Source organism: Perognathus longimembris, chromosome 13 (assembly GCF_023159225.1).
Source record: "Perognathus longimembris pacificus isolate PPM17 chromosome 13, ASM2315922v1, whole genome shotgun sequence".
Lineage (NCBI taxonomy): Eukaryota > Metazoa > Chordata > Mammalia > Rodentia > Heteromyidae > Perognathus > Perognathus longimembris.
This window is the reverse complement of record NC_063173.1, coordinates 12999813-13015506: the sequence shown is the minus strand read 5'-3', so window position 1 is coordinate 13015506 and position 15694 is coordinate 12999813. Positions and strand designations below refer to the sequence as shown.

The 15694-nt window shown below is 45.5% G+C and overlaps 2 protein-coding genes across 3 annotated transcripts in view; both read right to left on the bottom strand.

Moving 5' to 3' along the window:
• Rrm1 (ribonucleotide reductase catalytic subunit M1) overlaps positions 1-4619 on the bottom strand; it is a 39747-nt gene extending 35128 nt beyond the window's left edge. Inside the window, exon 1 of the mRNA XM_048360542.1 lies at positions 4278-4619. Within this exon, the coding sequence (XP_048216499.1) occupies positions 4278-4296 (19 nt within the window). The 5' untranslated portion in view covers positions 4297-4619. The remainder of the gene's footprint in view (positions 1-4277) is intronic.
• Positions 4620-7089: 2470 nt separating this feature from the next.
• Positions 7090-15694, bottom strand: part of Stim1 (stromal interaction molecule 1) — a 156433-nt gene continuing 147828 nt past the window's right edge. For both annotated transcript variants that reach the window (XM_048360543.1, XM_048360544.1), the window contains 2 exons: positions 13665-13731; positions 7090-8957 (listed from right to left, as the gene is read on the bottom strand). In XM_048360543.1, coding sequence (XP_048216500.1) covers positions 8441-8957; positions 13665-13731 — 584 coding nt within the window. In that variant the 3' untranslated portion in view covers positions 7090-8440. The remainder of the gene's footprint in view (positions 8958-13664; positions 13732-15694) is intronic.

The window sequence follows — 15694 nt, the reverse complement described above, 5'->3', positions numbered from 1 at the left end:
TTGAACTTAGATGACATTCCTCTTTGTCCTTTCAGACAACAGGTGTCACTATTCTTGGTTGGAATAGTAGATATATCCCACCACCACACAACACAGTCATTTCACAGATCTTCATTGCAGAAAAGGAATAGTATATCAATTTTGTTTACTTTGTCAACACTTTTTGTTATAACAAATTTACTTTTTTTTTTTAATTGTGTGTCAGTCTTGGGGCTTGAACTCAGGGCCCAAGTGCTGTCCCTGAGCTTCTTTTACTCAAGGCTAGCACTCTACCTACCACTTGAGCCACAGCACCACCTCCAGCTTTTTTGGTAGTTAGTTGGAGATAAGAGTCTCATGGACTTTCCTGCCGAGGCTGGCTTTGAACTGTGAACCTCAGATCTCAGCCTCCTGAGTAGCTAGGACTACAGGTATAAACCACTGGCACCCAGCATAACAACTTTAGCGTATGCAATGTTGGATATTGTCAACTAGATTGCATTGAGAGAAGCACACTTCTGTGTGTATGAGAGGATTTTCTAAGCAAATTAAGCATAGAAGAAGTAGGTAGCCTACTAGGACAAGTATCCTTTTTCTGCTTCCTAAACAACATGATGTGAGCTGTTCTGTTTTACTTATTATAATTTACTTCTTCATGTTTCTCAATTGATTTTAAGATCTCTAAAACAACAAACATTCCTGCCTCACCACTATAATCCCAGTGCCCAGTACAGTATCCAGTAGTTATAAAATAATACAGTGGGCTATAAAAGAAGAGGAAGGGAGGGAAGATGGATAAGAAAAAGACCTAAAAGGGACTGTGAATATGGCCTAGTGGCAAAAGAGCTTGCCTTGTATACATGAAGCCCTGGGTTCGATTCCTCAGAACCACATATATAGAAAAGACCAGAAGTGGTGCTGTGGCTCAAGTGGCAGAGTGCTAGCCTTGAGCAAAAAGAAACCAGGGGGGCTGGGGATATGGCCTAGTGACAAGAGTGCTTGCCTCGTATACATGAGGCCCTGGGCTTGATTCCCCAGAACCACATATACAGAAAATGGCCAGAAGTGGCGCTGTGGCTCAAGTGGCAGAGTGCTAGCCTTGGGCAAGAAGAAGCCAGGGACAGTGCTCAGGCCCTGAGTCCAAGCCCCAGGACTGGCCAAAAAATAAATAAATAAATATTTAAAAAAAAAAAAAAAAGAAACCAGGGATATGCTCAGGCCCAAAGTTCAAGCTCAAGGACTGGCAAAAAAGAAAAAGACCTACAATAAGAGACAGATAAAAAGATATGAGTTTATAAAGTTGTTTCAGATATATGTATATAGATGTGTGTGTATATATATGTATGTGTGTATATGAGTATATATTTACATGTATATACACATCTATATATGTATATATACATACAAACTGTACATGTACTTATAATCTATTTTTTACTTGAATTACAATCCAAAGTTTTAGAAACACTAAACTCCAAAGCATTGGTTACAATTCAATCAGTTACTTTTACTATTTATTGCTCATGGCTAGTGCTCCACTGCTTGAATCACAGCTCAACTTCTGATTTTTTGGTGATTATTTGGAGATAAGAGTCTCACGGACTTTCCATTGGGCTGGCCCTGAACCACAATCCTCAGATCACAGATCTCCTCCCCTCCTGAGTAGCTAGGATTATATGCATGAGCTACTAGCACCTAGTGTTAGAAAAAAATAACTCAAGATAACAAATAAGGAAAAACTCATCTACCATTCCCTTCTTTTATCTAACAATTTTCCTATGGATTATTCCCAATCCCTAAGAGCTTTAAGTTCTGTGAAGATGGAGGTGCTTTCTCTATTATTCTCATCGTGTTCAGCAAAGTATTAGCCCACTCAGTAAATCAATTGTTGCTTATTCTTCTGAATAATTACATTAAAATTAATGAAAAACTTTGCCAGACTGAGAGAAAGTGAGAACAGGGGTGACAATGTCCAAAAAGAAATGTACTCTTGGGCTGGGAATATGGCCTAGTGGCAAGAGTATTTGCCTCGTATACATGAAGCCTTGGGTTCAATTCCCCAGCACCACATATATAGGCAGAGTGCTAGCCTTGAGCAAAAAGAAGCCAGGGACAGTGCTCAGGCCCTGAGTCCACACTCCAGGACTGGCAAAAAAAAAAAAAAAAAGAGAGAAAAGAAATGTACTCTTTACTTGATTCATGTAACTGTAACCTCTCTGTATGCCACCTTTATAATAACAATAAAAAATAATTCCCCAGGCACTGGTGACTCATGCCTGTAATCCTACCTGATCTGAGGATCACAGTTCAAAGCTAGCCCGGTCAAGTCCATAAGATTCTTACCTCTAATAAACAACAATAAAAAACATAAACAGGGAGTGGAGCTGTGGCTCAAGTGGTAGGGCACTAGTCTTAAGCAAAAAGCAGCTCAGGGACAGTGTCCAGACCCTGAGTTCAAGCCCCTGGACAGACACACACAATGAGGTCTGGGAATGTGGCTGAGCAGTAGAGTGCTTGCCTAGCATGCATGAGGCCCTAAGTTCAATTCCTTAGCACCACAAAAACACAAAAGGCCGAAAGTGGCGCTGTGGCTCAAGTGGTAGAGTGCTACCCTTGAGCACAAAGAAGCCAAGGACAGTGCTTAGGCACTGAGTCCCAAGACCCAGACCTGGCAATGATGATGATGATGATGATGATGATGATGATGATGATGAACTTCAATAGTCTTGCTATTTCACTGGCACATCAAAGAGAGAACAGCAAAAAAATCATTATGTACATTTAAAAAAATCCAACAAAGAAATCCTAATATATTTTGAATATTAACAAGTTGTGATTAATGCTACAGGGCAGGATCTAAAGCAAGAGCCATCTGGATCAAATTATGATCTATGGGATTGAATACATGGCCCTGGCACCCAAATAGTAGGGCACCGGTCTGGCAAGTGCAAGGCCCGGGGTTCAAACTCCAGTACCACCAAAACAAAAAGAAACAAAGGAATGAGAGCCAAAATCAGTCCTGCTTGTTGTATATAGTACTTTTTATGTTACTTATTCCAAAGTTGACGCAAATGGTTTAAAATCCAACACAGGTGTTACCTATCCCAATAATCCATTCAGTCACTATAGATTTACTAAATTACTATAGATGTGAAATACCTTTGTGGGAGAGAGGGGAGTTGGTGCCTATCATAGGGCTTGAACTCAGGGCCTAGGTGCTGTCCCTGAGCATTTTTGCTCAAGACTAGGACTCTATCACTTGAGCCACAGCTCCAGTTCCAGCTTTTTTTGGTAGTTAATTGGAGATTAATTTCATGGAGTTTCCTGCCTGGGCTGGCTTTGAACTTCAGATCTCAGTCTCCTGACTAGCTAGGATTATAGGCATGAGCTGCCAGTGTCTGGCTTAAACTGTTTTTATAGAAGCAAGTAGCTACAAGTCAAAATTTGTTTCTACCTGTCTCTCATGTCTCTCTGTTCTAAGTATGTGTTGTTTTCCAAGATATTCCCAAGGAAGGGACTGTTTGTTCTTATAAGCTGCTAGCCAAGGGCTGGAAACAAAGAAAGGACACAAATCTAATGGGAAATACTGCTGAGTATGTGTAAGTACATACTGTCAAAAGCCTTAACCACCTCCACCTTTCTTTTTACCCAGTCTTCCCATGAAAAGGGAAGATAGCTCCTGTCACAGACTCTTCTCTGTTGCTATGACTGAGGTGGAAGACAACACAGTCTGGTTCAAAGCGCAAACTCGGGAATGCTGCTTGTGTCTGGGATGCTCTTTTCACCCCCAAAAACAAACCAGGAAAAATGACAGGTGCCTATTTAGGGTCCCAAAATCCCGTCTTTCCTTTTTCTCCTGTTGTGAGTAGCACTGGTAATGAGGCTCACAATTTTCGGGTAACCCTGTCCCCACCTATGAGATCCCACCCAGCGCGTAGCTTGGAGGGCTTGGAGGTCAGCCACTCTATTTGAACTCGTTCCCTCACCTGTGAGGTGAAGCTAACAATCGTTTTCCCAGGGCTTGTGGCAAGAAATCACCCTGTACCTGGGAACCACTCGATACAGGGCAGGGATTATTTTGAGCGGCTGCACAATGACAAAGCCTGGAGAAAGGAGGGAGGCTGACTGTGGAGGCCGAGATGGTTGACAGGGCGGGAAGGCACGGCGGGAAGGGCGGGAAGCGGCAGAGGCTCGCGGGCGGGCGGGTGGGCGTGGGTAACAGCTCCAGCCTCGGGAGACCCGGGCCCCTTTGCCCCATCTCTTCTCACCTACCCAACCCACCTTCCCGGACCCCTCACCTCGCTTGATCACATGCATCGCGGCTGCTGGCGGAGGCGCTGATACTTCAAGGCGGAGCTGCAGCCGCAAGGCGCCGGCAGGATGGAGACGGAGGCAGGGAGGGAAAGGCTCGGACTTCCAGGAGGGTTCACCGGCGTCAGGGTCCAGAACTGGGGCGCAGACTGCACTCGCTTCGCCCGGGCAGAGGCGCGACAATCCGAATTCCTTCCCGCTCCCGCCACCCGTGACGCACAAAACGGTGCGACGGAGCTCGAATGACGCGACTTGACGCGGCCGACGCCCGCCGCAGCCCAAGGCAGAGGCTCCCGCGAAAGTCAGTCAGCGTTACTCTGCCGCCGCCATGTTGGGTACGGGCAAGGCCCCGGAAACTGCGCCTCCCTCTCTCCTCGACCACTATTGGATGGCGGGATGGCTGGCGGGAACGGTTTTTCTCCCGCCGCCATGTTGGATGTGGGCAAAGCTGCTGAATCCGCCCGGGTAGGGTAGCCTGATGGAGCCAGCCACAGCCAGCCAGCCTCGCCCTTCAAGCGGGGAGCCCGCCCCAAGTCCTGCGGGGCAAGTATTCTTGAAATCACCCCGAAATGATGCGTTTTCACAAGCTCTGCGGGTGAGCTGTAGCTAAGGACTCGCAGGCCCAGTGCATTTAGGTTGGCCAGAATCCTGGCTCTCCAGAGTTGGAGAAAAGCCAAACTAGGCCGGTGGTGTTTTGATTTTACCCTTACAACAGAAGAGACCTGGGCGGGCGTGGGAGGGGGGGGGGGTTGTTAAGCAGGGACATGATCCTTTTGCATTTCGAGTTCTCTAGTAGTTGTATTGAAGAGCCAGACTTTGAAGTCAGGCCCCACTTTACCACATGACCCTGAGATAAGCAGGCCCTGTGAGCAAACCCAGGACAAGCTCATTAGGGCCCAGCCGGTTGAGAACTCTAACCGCTGGGAATGCTTAACTCTAACCACCCCCTAGAATGCCTGGAGCCCTGAGCCAATCAGATTTGTACCTGTGTCCTAATCTTGCTTGCTTGAACACCTGATTGCTGTAACATAATCGGAGCTGGGGGCTCCCTCCTAACCTCCGCTGTGTCGGTGGGTAGGACGAGGCCCGAGTTGCAGCCCGCCTGAATAAAGCCTTGCTTTTGCATTTCGGAATGTCTGAGTCTCGGTGGCCTTCTTGGTGGTCTTCTTGGTGGTCCTTTCGCGACTTGGCATAACAGTATCATAGGTACTCAGCAACTGAGTTGCTATGAAGCACTGACTCCTCACTTGAGTCTACAAGTTAACTAAAAGAATAAAAAGGGGGCTGGGGATATGGCCTGGTGGCAAGAGTGCTTGCCTCCTATACATGAAGCCTTGGGTTCAATTCCCCAGCACCACGTATATAGGTGGTGCTGTGGCTCAAGAGGCAGAGTGCTAGCCTTGAGCAAAAAGAAGCCAGGGACAGTGCTCAGGCCCTGAGTCTAAGCCCAGGACTGGTAAAAAAAAAAAAAAAAAAAAAGAATAAAAAGACTGACATCTTGCAGCACCATCAGCAGGAAGTAACTAGTGAAGAAAACGACCACAGCACCTCCTCCGTACACCCCCCTCCCCATCTCTAATGGAATGATTAGTGGGGACTTAAAGGAGGACACAATCACTAGCTAAGTCCATTTCTTCCCTCTCTGGCTCTATTTCTTTGTACCTTTTAACTTTTTGTTTATGGCAGGAAATCAAAACTACTCTCAACACCCAAGCAACAGTGGGCCTCTCAGGGCAAATCAACCCCCAGGGGAGGGCCGTCACCTATAATGGTGATGCTGCACTTAGAGCAGAAGCGGTAGTAATCCCATGGTAACCAAATTGTCCAAACAAGCAGTTAGGACTTTCTCCAACCATTTTGCAGGACCAGAACTAAGATAAGGATCAACCTGGCCACACTTTGAACAAGAAAGGTTATTCAAAGCCCTTGCCCCCTGCCCCAGTCTTTACTTAAACCTAAAGGTGGGCCAGGGAGCATGACTCAAGCAGTAGAGGGCCTCCAAGTGCAAGGACCTTAGGTTCATATCCCAGGATTACTACACACATACACAAAGCCCTACCTAAATTTTATATCACTACCTCACTAACCCTAAAACTAAGCTGAAATGTTTATTTCTCTTCTCAGCATGCCCATGTTGAATAAATCCTTTCCTGCCTTTTTACCATCACTTGTATTTGTTTTCTTTGGGGTAACTGACATGTTGCAACTCCCAGAGTCAGGTCTCTGACCTAAGACTCCAGTTACAGATGGTTGCTCAAACAGGGTCTGAGACAAGGCAGTTGTTGCCTTGTGGAAGGTTAGAGTTGGTGTCTAAATGTAGATAAGAATAGATGAGCGTTCTAACACAACAAGGCTGATACAAAAGCATCTGGTCTCAGCTACATAAACTTATCTCTATGAAATTTTGACTATGGCATCTTTCCCCTAAAACATTTACAGACTTTTAATTGGTTCCTTGATGTTCTCCACACACTGCCCAAGCTCCCTGTGAAGTCATTCATTCCAAGTCACAGGAAGTCATAAGTGAACCTATAGACTCAAGATGACCCAGAAGTAGGATTATCAGATTTAGAAAATAAAACTGTGTCCCAACTATTGTATAAGCCATAATTATAACTAAAAAGTTACTTGTCTGCAATTCAGATTTACCTAGGCAGCCTTTAACTTTACCCAGAGAGCTCTTAGGTTTATGCACTGGAGTTTCATTTTCCCGTGGCAGAATAACAGTCTCTTCTTCATCTAGTCTGATAAGCCACAAAGAATACATGAGACATAAGGATAGACAAAGACAACAGAGACTAAAATCTCCTACATGCTTTATTGGACTTCAAAGAGCCTTATGAAATAACACGGGAAAAACCCAAGTGACGGTGTCCAGTGGGCACAAGGCAGTCTGCTGCCTAGCACCCTCCTAAGACCAGTCCCAGTTGTACCCACAATAGGGTTTGACATGGCAGAATGGGGCAGAGGAAAAATACCTTTACAGCCATAGCAAAAACAGGTAAAGGAGAGAGTTGTCTAGAAGATGAGAAGGGTAGAGGGAAGTGGTCACACAGCAGCTTTCACATATACCATCTTCCTCACCATCTCTTTTCCAAACCAGTTGTGTTCTTTTGGAGCCTCTGGCCCAGATTATGCAGTACATGAAAATCAGGGGAATCTGACAGGGAAGTACACTGTGCAGGCACTTGGGAAATTCAGGAGATTTCCTTTTGTTCATGTTTAAACTTTTGTCTTTTGGTTCAAATACAACATTCTTGCCCAACAACTCCAGGGTTTCACAAGAGTCCTGAGTCATGACTGGTGGCTCACACAGCCAGAGGAGCCAATTATCCTGAGCTCCAGGAGTATTGATGCTTTGGGTTGCTTTGGGGCAGCACCTCATAGAGACTAACGCTCCTGCAGTATGGAGGAAAAGGGGTAAGAAGAAGGCAGGTGTGGGCAGGATAAGAGAGGAAAGGTGAAGGCCTTATAGGCCGCAGCTTTGGCATCCATTTATCCTCTAGAAGAGGTCTCTTCCAACCCATCCCAAACCTAGCCTCACTTTAAGATCTGGTGGATTGTTCTCTGGAAATTGGTTTCACTCCCCCCCTGCCCACCTTCCCGAACAAACTCCAAAGAGTAAACCCTTGGCCCAAGTCTATGGCAAACAGAATGATTGCAGGTGGGATGAACATATCTGAGGTACAAGCAGGTGTCAGAAGTTACTCCTCCTATTTCCCCACAATTGCTACAGGAAGTTGGAGAGTGGTGGGAGGGAGGAGTCTAAAATCAGGAGACAGAAACAAAAATAAACAAAAAACAAAAAAACCAAACCTCAAACTGGGATAGCAGAGACAGAAGCTGCACCCAGAGGTGGAGTTGGGAGCTGAGGGAACAGCAACTAAGACATGCACTGAAGTGGAGAGGGGGTGGCAGCAGCAGCCCGTGGTTGGGAGAGAAGCAGGGCAGGCAGGCCATGGTGGTCAGTTAATAAATAATGATGAAGGACCCAAGGATGAGGGAAGTGGGTATGTACAGTGCCCAGGCCGCTGGGCCAGCCCCTCTGTTCCCCAGGCAAAGGGCCAGATATCTTAAAGAAAGGGAAGGACAGGGAGGCAGAAGACCCAGGGAAGGACAAGCTGTCTCACCACTGTCACCCCTATCTTGTCTACTTCTTAAGAGGCTTCTTAAAGATTTTGAGGGTCAACTTCTTCCTGCCTGGGCTGGAGTCTGTCTCCTCTCCAATAGAACCATTATCCTCCTCAGCCATGGCCTTCTTGCCAGCCAAGTGAGGAATGCGTGTGTTTCGGTTGGCCTGCAGGGCTCGGCTGTCCCCAACTGGAGATGGTGTGTCTGGGTCTGGGGAGCTGGGGCTATGAGAACGGGAAGAATCCAAAGGTGGGGAACCACCAGGTGGAGCTGAGGGGCTCAGCTCCATCAGGCTGTGGGCCTTGTCCAGCCCATGGTTCAGTGCCAGTAATGCTTTCTTGGCCACAGCGGGGCTGTCAGGCACTTTCTCTACCAGAGATCCTGGATGGACCCCCTCAGTCAGCCGCTGGCTGCCATTGGAAGTCATGGCATTGAGAGCCTCATCCACAGCACGGCCCATCTGAGGAGGCTTGGGGGCCACACGCTGGCGGTCACTCATGTGGAGGGAGGACTCCGAATCGGAATGGGTCAAATCCCTGCAAGACATAGGGCAGAGAGGAAGAGAGGGACATGTGCAGAATAGGAAGAAGGGAAAGGGCAAAAAGGAGAGAGGAACAGGCATGTGCAGGATAGTAAGGGAAAGGGCAAAGAGGAGAGAGGAACAATATGAGAAGACATAAACAGAAAAGAGGATGCGTAGGCAGATGAAAGATAGACGAGGAATGAGTAATGGAAGTTGAATATAGGATTACAGAGAAGAATACAGAATAGGGATAGATGGAGATATATAAGGAGAGAAGAGCATAAAAACATAAAGGAAGAAAAGCAAAAAGGTAAGCAGGTAGCAATAAAAAAGACCAAGAGGAGAAATAGAGGAAAGTGGTGGGAAGAGAAGAGATAGATAAAAAGGAAACAAAAACAAATGTCATTATACCATAATCATCAGGTAAAAGGGTTTGCAATATCTGGGCCCCATACCTGCTGAATACCAAGGCCCTAAATTAGTGCAACTCTAGGCCTAAATTCTACAATCAACATCATCAGTACAATCTCTGCCTCCCATAGCTGACTAGGTTTCTTAGGACACAACCTTAAGATAGAAACTGCATGCTGCTTTAAGTCACCATCTTCCATGCCTTTTCCCCCTCTCCCCCCTTTATCCCTGTCACACCCTGGGACATGTTCAGTTTGGGCCAGGCTCCAAGAAACAGGGCACATGCAGTCAGTGGGCCTGAGCCAGGCTGGGGAGATTAGAACAGCCTTGCAAACATTCCCTCACCCACTCCAAAGGCCAAGACGCTGCTTCTTCCTACTCTTTCACATGACTTACAGCAGGTCACAGAGAAATGTGAGAGTCTAAACCAGAGTCGAGGGTGGCATCAGGCTGTTGGCCTTTGGGGGTTGAGATGTGGGGGCAGGGTTCAGAAGACCTCTAGGGTTTTTTCTGTGATCTTAGACAAATTTTCTGTCTTTGCTGGTCCTCAATTTTGGCTAATAAAGACAATACCAGTTCAGTTATATTACAAGACAATTTGGAGATTCAGAATATGAAAGACCACTCACAAAAGGCTTTCTTTGCAAGGCTGTGTTTTGAGGGCCTGCCATCACAAACTGGACATGCATACGCAGAGGCTAGTCCAGGAATTTGAGACCCTTTGGGGGTGGGGGGGTTAGATCTTCCTAGGAACACCATAAACCAATTCCAGATGTCACTGATCCTGCATCTACAGACAAAAGAAGAGGGTCCCCTGCCAATCCTGAATTCTCTTTCTGTTTCCCAGAGGCTTGAGAACCCCAGCAAAGGTTAAAGGAAATGTCTAAATATCTGAGTCAGGCAGCAAAAAAAAAGGAGTCATGAGTGGAAGAGAAGAGCACCACAAAACTCAGAAAGAGGGAGGGCAAGGGTCAGGAGTTAAAGAAAGAGAGGAGCTCCTGGAAAGGGCAGGCAAAAGCAGGGGGTTGGATGATAGCTATTGTAGGTTTAATTCTCAGGGGACAACTAACTTAAGCTGCTATCCATGTCCCAGTGAAGACGTCCTGGGCCCAGGACAGCAGAGAACAATTCTGGCTCTAGTTTCCATACCGAAAATACTGTTTGAACCACAGAACCTAATGTTTACAAATACCCAGTCTTATATTTGGTTCCAAATCTGACACTGGCCCTTGTTTCTATCCAAATGTGTCCCTGTTTCTCTAAGCCATGTCTAATCTTTACATATCCTGCCTTTCCACACACATGTAAACCACTGAACAAGGTGCAAAGGAAGTTTAGGGGAGCATCAAGCTTAGAAAAAGCACCTTCTAAACTCAAGAGGTGAGGATCCTAAGAACCAGTTCAAACACAGGAAAAGAAACTGTCATCATTTGAATAGGAAATGTTCTCAATAAGCTCATTTGTTGAATGTTTGTTCCCCAGCTAGCAACACAAATTATGACTATTTGGGGAGGTTCTGGAAACTTTAGGGGCCAAGACCTAGCTGAAGGAAGTAGGTCACTAGGGTCAGGTTCTTGGGAACTATATCTTGTACCCAGTATCTGTCTTTTTGTCAGTCTCTTCTTTCACATCTCCTGTTTCCTCTCTCTCCCTCCCTCCCTTCATCTCTCCCTCCTTCCCTTCCCCCTCCCCACCACTTGTTTCCTGTTCACTGAAAAGTTAAGAACATCCTGTGCCAAAGACTCCCATGACTAGGATGTTCTCTGCAAGAACATAGAGCCAAGTGACCAGGGACAGAACCCTTTGAATCCTTTAACTTGCTTTTGTCACATACTTGGTCACAGCAACTCAACAGTAATACAGAGGTCAAAATATTGGAGCTCTCCCAGCCTTACTTCTCCTAGCTCCCAGTCCCATTTGGTCTTCATTGCCATCCATCTCTGCCCACCCTCATCAACTAAACGCTGAAACTTCCAAAGAAAGATACAAATGTGGGAGGAAGCCTGAGTAGATATAGGAAAGGGAAGGCCCACTTGAAGCAGGCTTCCCTCCCTGAAGCGTTGAGACCCTCCGACTAGAGGTGTTCCTCCCCAAAGACTGGGCTGCTTTAGACTCCCATCCCAGTTACTAACCTTACTAGAGAGCCTGTTTGCCTTTAGAGATGATCCTCTGGTGCATGGTGCAAAAGAAAATTAAGTAGTAAACAGGCCAAGTAGATGCAGGTTGCTTTCCACCCCTCCTCCCCACTGCCCTCAGCTTAGGTCTTGGAGCATGAGCTATACTTCATCCCCTTCGATCTTCACCCCCAGTTCAATCCTCTCCATCTGTATTGAAAAGGGTAGTTTCCCTTCCTAGGCTTCTGGATGAAAATGAGGATGACAGTGAAGATGGAAGCTCTGCTGAATAATAATCCTAGTGAGGACAGCCCCTTTGGAAAAGGAATAGCCCTCAAGGATAATTATCCAGAGGCTTAAGGAACAAAGCTAAAATTATGAATGTCAGAAAGAAACAAAAATAAAAACCAAACAAAAAAGCAATGAAGTCAGTAGATTACAGCCCAAAAGTCTGGACTGGGCCACAATCATAACTTCACAGATGACAGGTACTTTTAGAGAGGTGGGGGAAGATTTATCCCCCCAGTACTGAAAATCAAACACAGGTCCTTTGGCATCCTAGGCAAACAAGCTATCAGTGAGCTACTTCCCCAGCCAGAGACTTTCTGAGGGTGCCCTAAGCTTGTTCCAGATTCTGACCTCAATTGTCACCTCGAGGGGAAATCCCTGAAGCTGTCACACTAAACTAGGGGAGAAAGTCTCTCACCAATTCTTTTCCACTTCACTTATTGAGACCTTGTAGAAGGACAAAAATACTCAAAACCATGTCTTGAAATGGAAAGCCAAGTTCCAGTCTGTGTTCTGCTCCTAATTAGCTATGTATCTTAGTAAATTATTTAACTCTGGCTTCCTACTCTGAACTTTTCAACCTACCCAAATTTTCTTGTCCAAATCCCCCATACCTGATTCCCCTTTTCTATACTCAAGTTACATGAAGGATACTACACTCATCCAGTCACTCGAGTTAGAAACATAAGTGTTATACTAGATTCTTCCCTTTCTTTCACTTTGCATCCACATATTAGGTTAATCATTTCCTTTCCATCCCAAGATTATAGTACTTCCCGTAGAGGTGTATAATAACTTCTAGATTCTTGTAATCTCCTTCCTATACACTGCCCATTAAATTGTATTTCAGAGCAGTACACTTTCAAAAACCCTTTTGTAGTTCTCCATCTCCTAAAAAATAGACTTTCTGAGCCTTTCTATCATTCTAACTTCATCTACTTACTTGTGAATCTATTGTATCACATGCTCTTGCACCTCCATGCCTCTGTACATAATGTCTCCTCTGTCTAGAACACTTTGTCTTTTCCCTGTATATAAGATGTTAGCACAAATGTCATCTCTTTGGTGAAGCATTCCACCCAGCTACACACTGTTAGTCACTCCTCCCTCAACACCCACATAGCACTTATCAAAAATTTCCATAATTATTTATGTACCTCTCCCAGACCAGATTGAAGTTTGTGATGACTATGATTATATCTTATCATCTATGAACTCTATGCCCAGAAGAACCTGGCACAGAGTAAACATCAATAAATGTTCGTTAAAGGAATAAAGGAAGTGAGGACTCCCACTAAGATAACTGATCTGAAGTCCAGAGTTTAGGCAAAAGTGCTATAGGATTATGAAGGAAGAGTTTGGTACTCATTTTTAGCGTCAGCAAACCCCAGATAGAAATGGGGAGAAAGGTATGGGAAATTAAGCTGACCTTAAAAAGGAGTTCCAGAGCTGGAAAAGGAAACATCAAGAAGATTCCCCACAATACACACCCAGAGGTGACCAAGCAGCAGCCAGCAGGCAGAGGCCAGGGGAAAAGCAATGGAAAGGGAAGGAAGGGAAGGGGGAAAGAAAAGAGAGACAGTTGATACCCCAAGCTTTCTGAATGCCCAGGCATCACAGCGGTGCTGTCAGAAGGGGATGGGTCAGGGTAGGGATCCGTCTGGAGGAAATAGGAAGTGCTGTGGTGGTAATAAACAGGGTGGACATGGACGGTGGAGGTGGTAGTGGTGGTAGTGGTAGTGGTGGTGGTGGTGGTGGTGGTGGAAGAGGAACAGGAAGAAGTAGAGGCAGATGGAGAACTGGTCCCGTGGCCTTCAGAACTGAAAGACTGTCCAGATGAAAGGCTGCGCATTCGCCGCAGAGATACCCGGCTTGTCAAGAAGTGGCCAGCCTCGCCCTCTACCAACCTCTGAGATCCCAGGCCGTGCTGTGTCTCTGTCAGGCGCTGCCGGACACTGCTCTGCAGGCTGGGAGCTGTAAGGAAATTAAACAGAAGTGTGAGGAAAGGCCAAATGCTTTGGGCTGGCAGGCAAGCAACCCATAGCAAAATGGCTGATGAAGACTTTTCTGGGCCTTTGATACCCAATCTGGAGAAAGGGGCATCATCTACCAGAAACCTCCCACCATGGGATAGGAAACTGAAGATGAGCTGCCTAGGGCAATTTTAATGGCAACTTCAGTGGGAAAAGACCTAAGGCAATGTCACTTATAAAGGGAGGTAGCAAGGCAGTTAGTGGGAGGACACAGGCAGGACAGGGTAGGATAGGGGATTGGGGCAAGGCCCGGGAGAGCACTAAGAACCAGCCTTTTCAGAAAAACCAACCTCAGGAAATAATTCACAACGTAGACAAGGAATTATGTATGAATATATTCATTGGAACATCATTAATAATTGTATGAAAGTTAACACAAAAGATGGGATAATGGAAGAATGATAATATACCTATTTCCTGAGAGACTACAGAGGTAAGAGGCTAAGTGCCAGTGGCTTACACCTGTAACCCTAGCTACTCAGGAGGCTAAGATCTGAGGATCACAGTTCAAACCCAGCCCAGGCAGGAAAGTTCATGAGACTCTTATCTCCAATTAGACTGCAAAATTTGAAAATAGAGCTGTGGCTCAAATGATAGAGTGCCAACCTTGAGCAAAAAAGCTCTAGGACAGGGCTCAGGCCTTATGTTCAAGCCCTAGAACCAGCACCAATTATTAAAAAAAAAAACTACAGAGACAGCAAAAGTGATGTTTATAAGAGGATTTTAAGAACATGGAAAAATTCCTATTAAAATGTTCAAGGGAGGGCTAGGAATATGGCCTAGTGGCAAGAGAGCTTGCCTCATATACATGAAGCCCTGGGCTCGATTCCCCAGTACCACATATATAGAAAACGGCCAGAAGTGGCGCTGTGGCTCAAGTGGCAGAGTGCTAGCCTTGAGCAAAAGGAAGCCAGGGACAGTGCTCACCCTGAGTTGAAGGCCCAGGACTGGCAAAAAAAAAAAAAAAGAAAGAAAAAAAGAAAAGAAAAAAGTTCAAGGGAGCCAAGCATCAATGGCTCAAACCCAGGCCTAGAGTTCAAACACCACAACCAACCAAACAACAACAACAACAAAAAAAAAAAGTTCAAGGGATGAAGATGTATACACAATTGTACAGAATAGCCTTGAACTTTGAAATATAAAGCACTAAGAGTTTGGAAACTAGGCCTTTCTACTTCTAACTGTAACTTTGAGCAGCTTATATCCTCATTTTATTACATAATTTGTAGAACACTGAAGAGGTATTCTGAGACTTCATGATCATGTATCTGTCATGGCACTCAATAAATTATGGTCATTTTCATTATCCTAAATACATTTAAAATATTTTACAGACAAAAGACAGGAAGAACACATACTCAATCATGTATGCCTTTTTAAATAACTATTTGCCTTTAAACTTTTTCCAAATTTCCTGTAATATGCATAAAAGAACAATGACCTAGCTCCTGGACCAATTACGCCAATAGAGCTCTTGGAAGATGATAACTGTCATGCCCGTTTGGGCACTAGGTAATTTAGAATTATGATAAGAGTAATCCCTTGGGCTCAATCCCAGCTCCAAAATGAAAAACAAAAAATGCAAATATTAGACCCTTCCCTCCGCTGTGGTAGACAGCCACCTACTTAAAGAAGGAAAGTGAAGGTATAAGAGTGGCAGGAGTCTTGGAAGGGCTCCCAGGGAAAGAATGCAGTTTTGCAGTTTTCCACTGGAGGGGTTGCAAGGCAGGGCTCCTGCAGCTTTCAGGACATAAAAAGGAGGCTGAAGAGGAAGAAGAAACCTACAATAGGATGGAGAAGAGGGAAAAAGAAGATGGAATATGGGAGGAGAGGGTAGTCTTGCCTTCCCTCTTTTCCTCCCAGTCCAGCTGGAAGAGGGGACATCAGGATACTGTGTAGCTCAG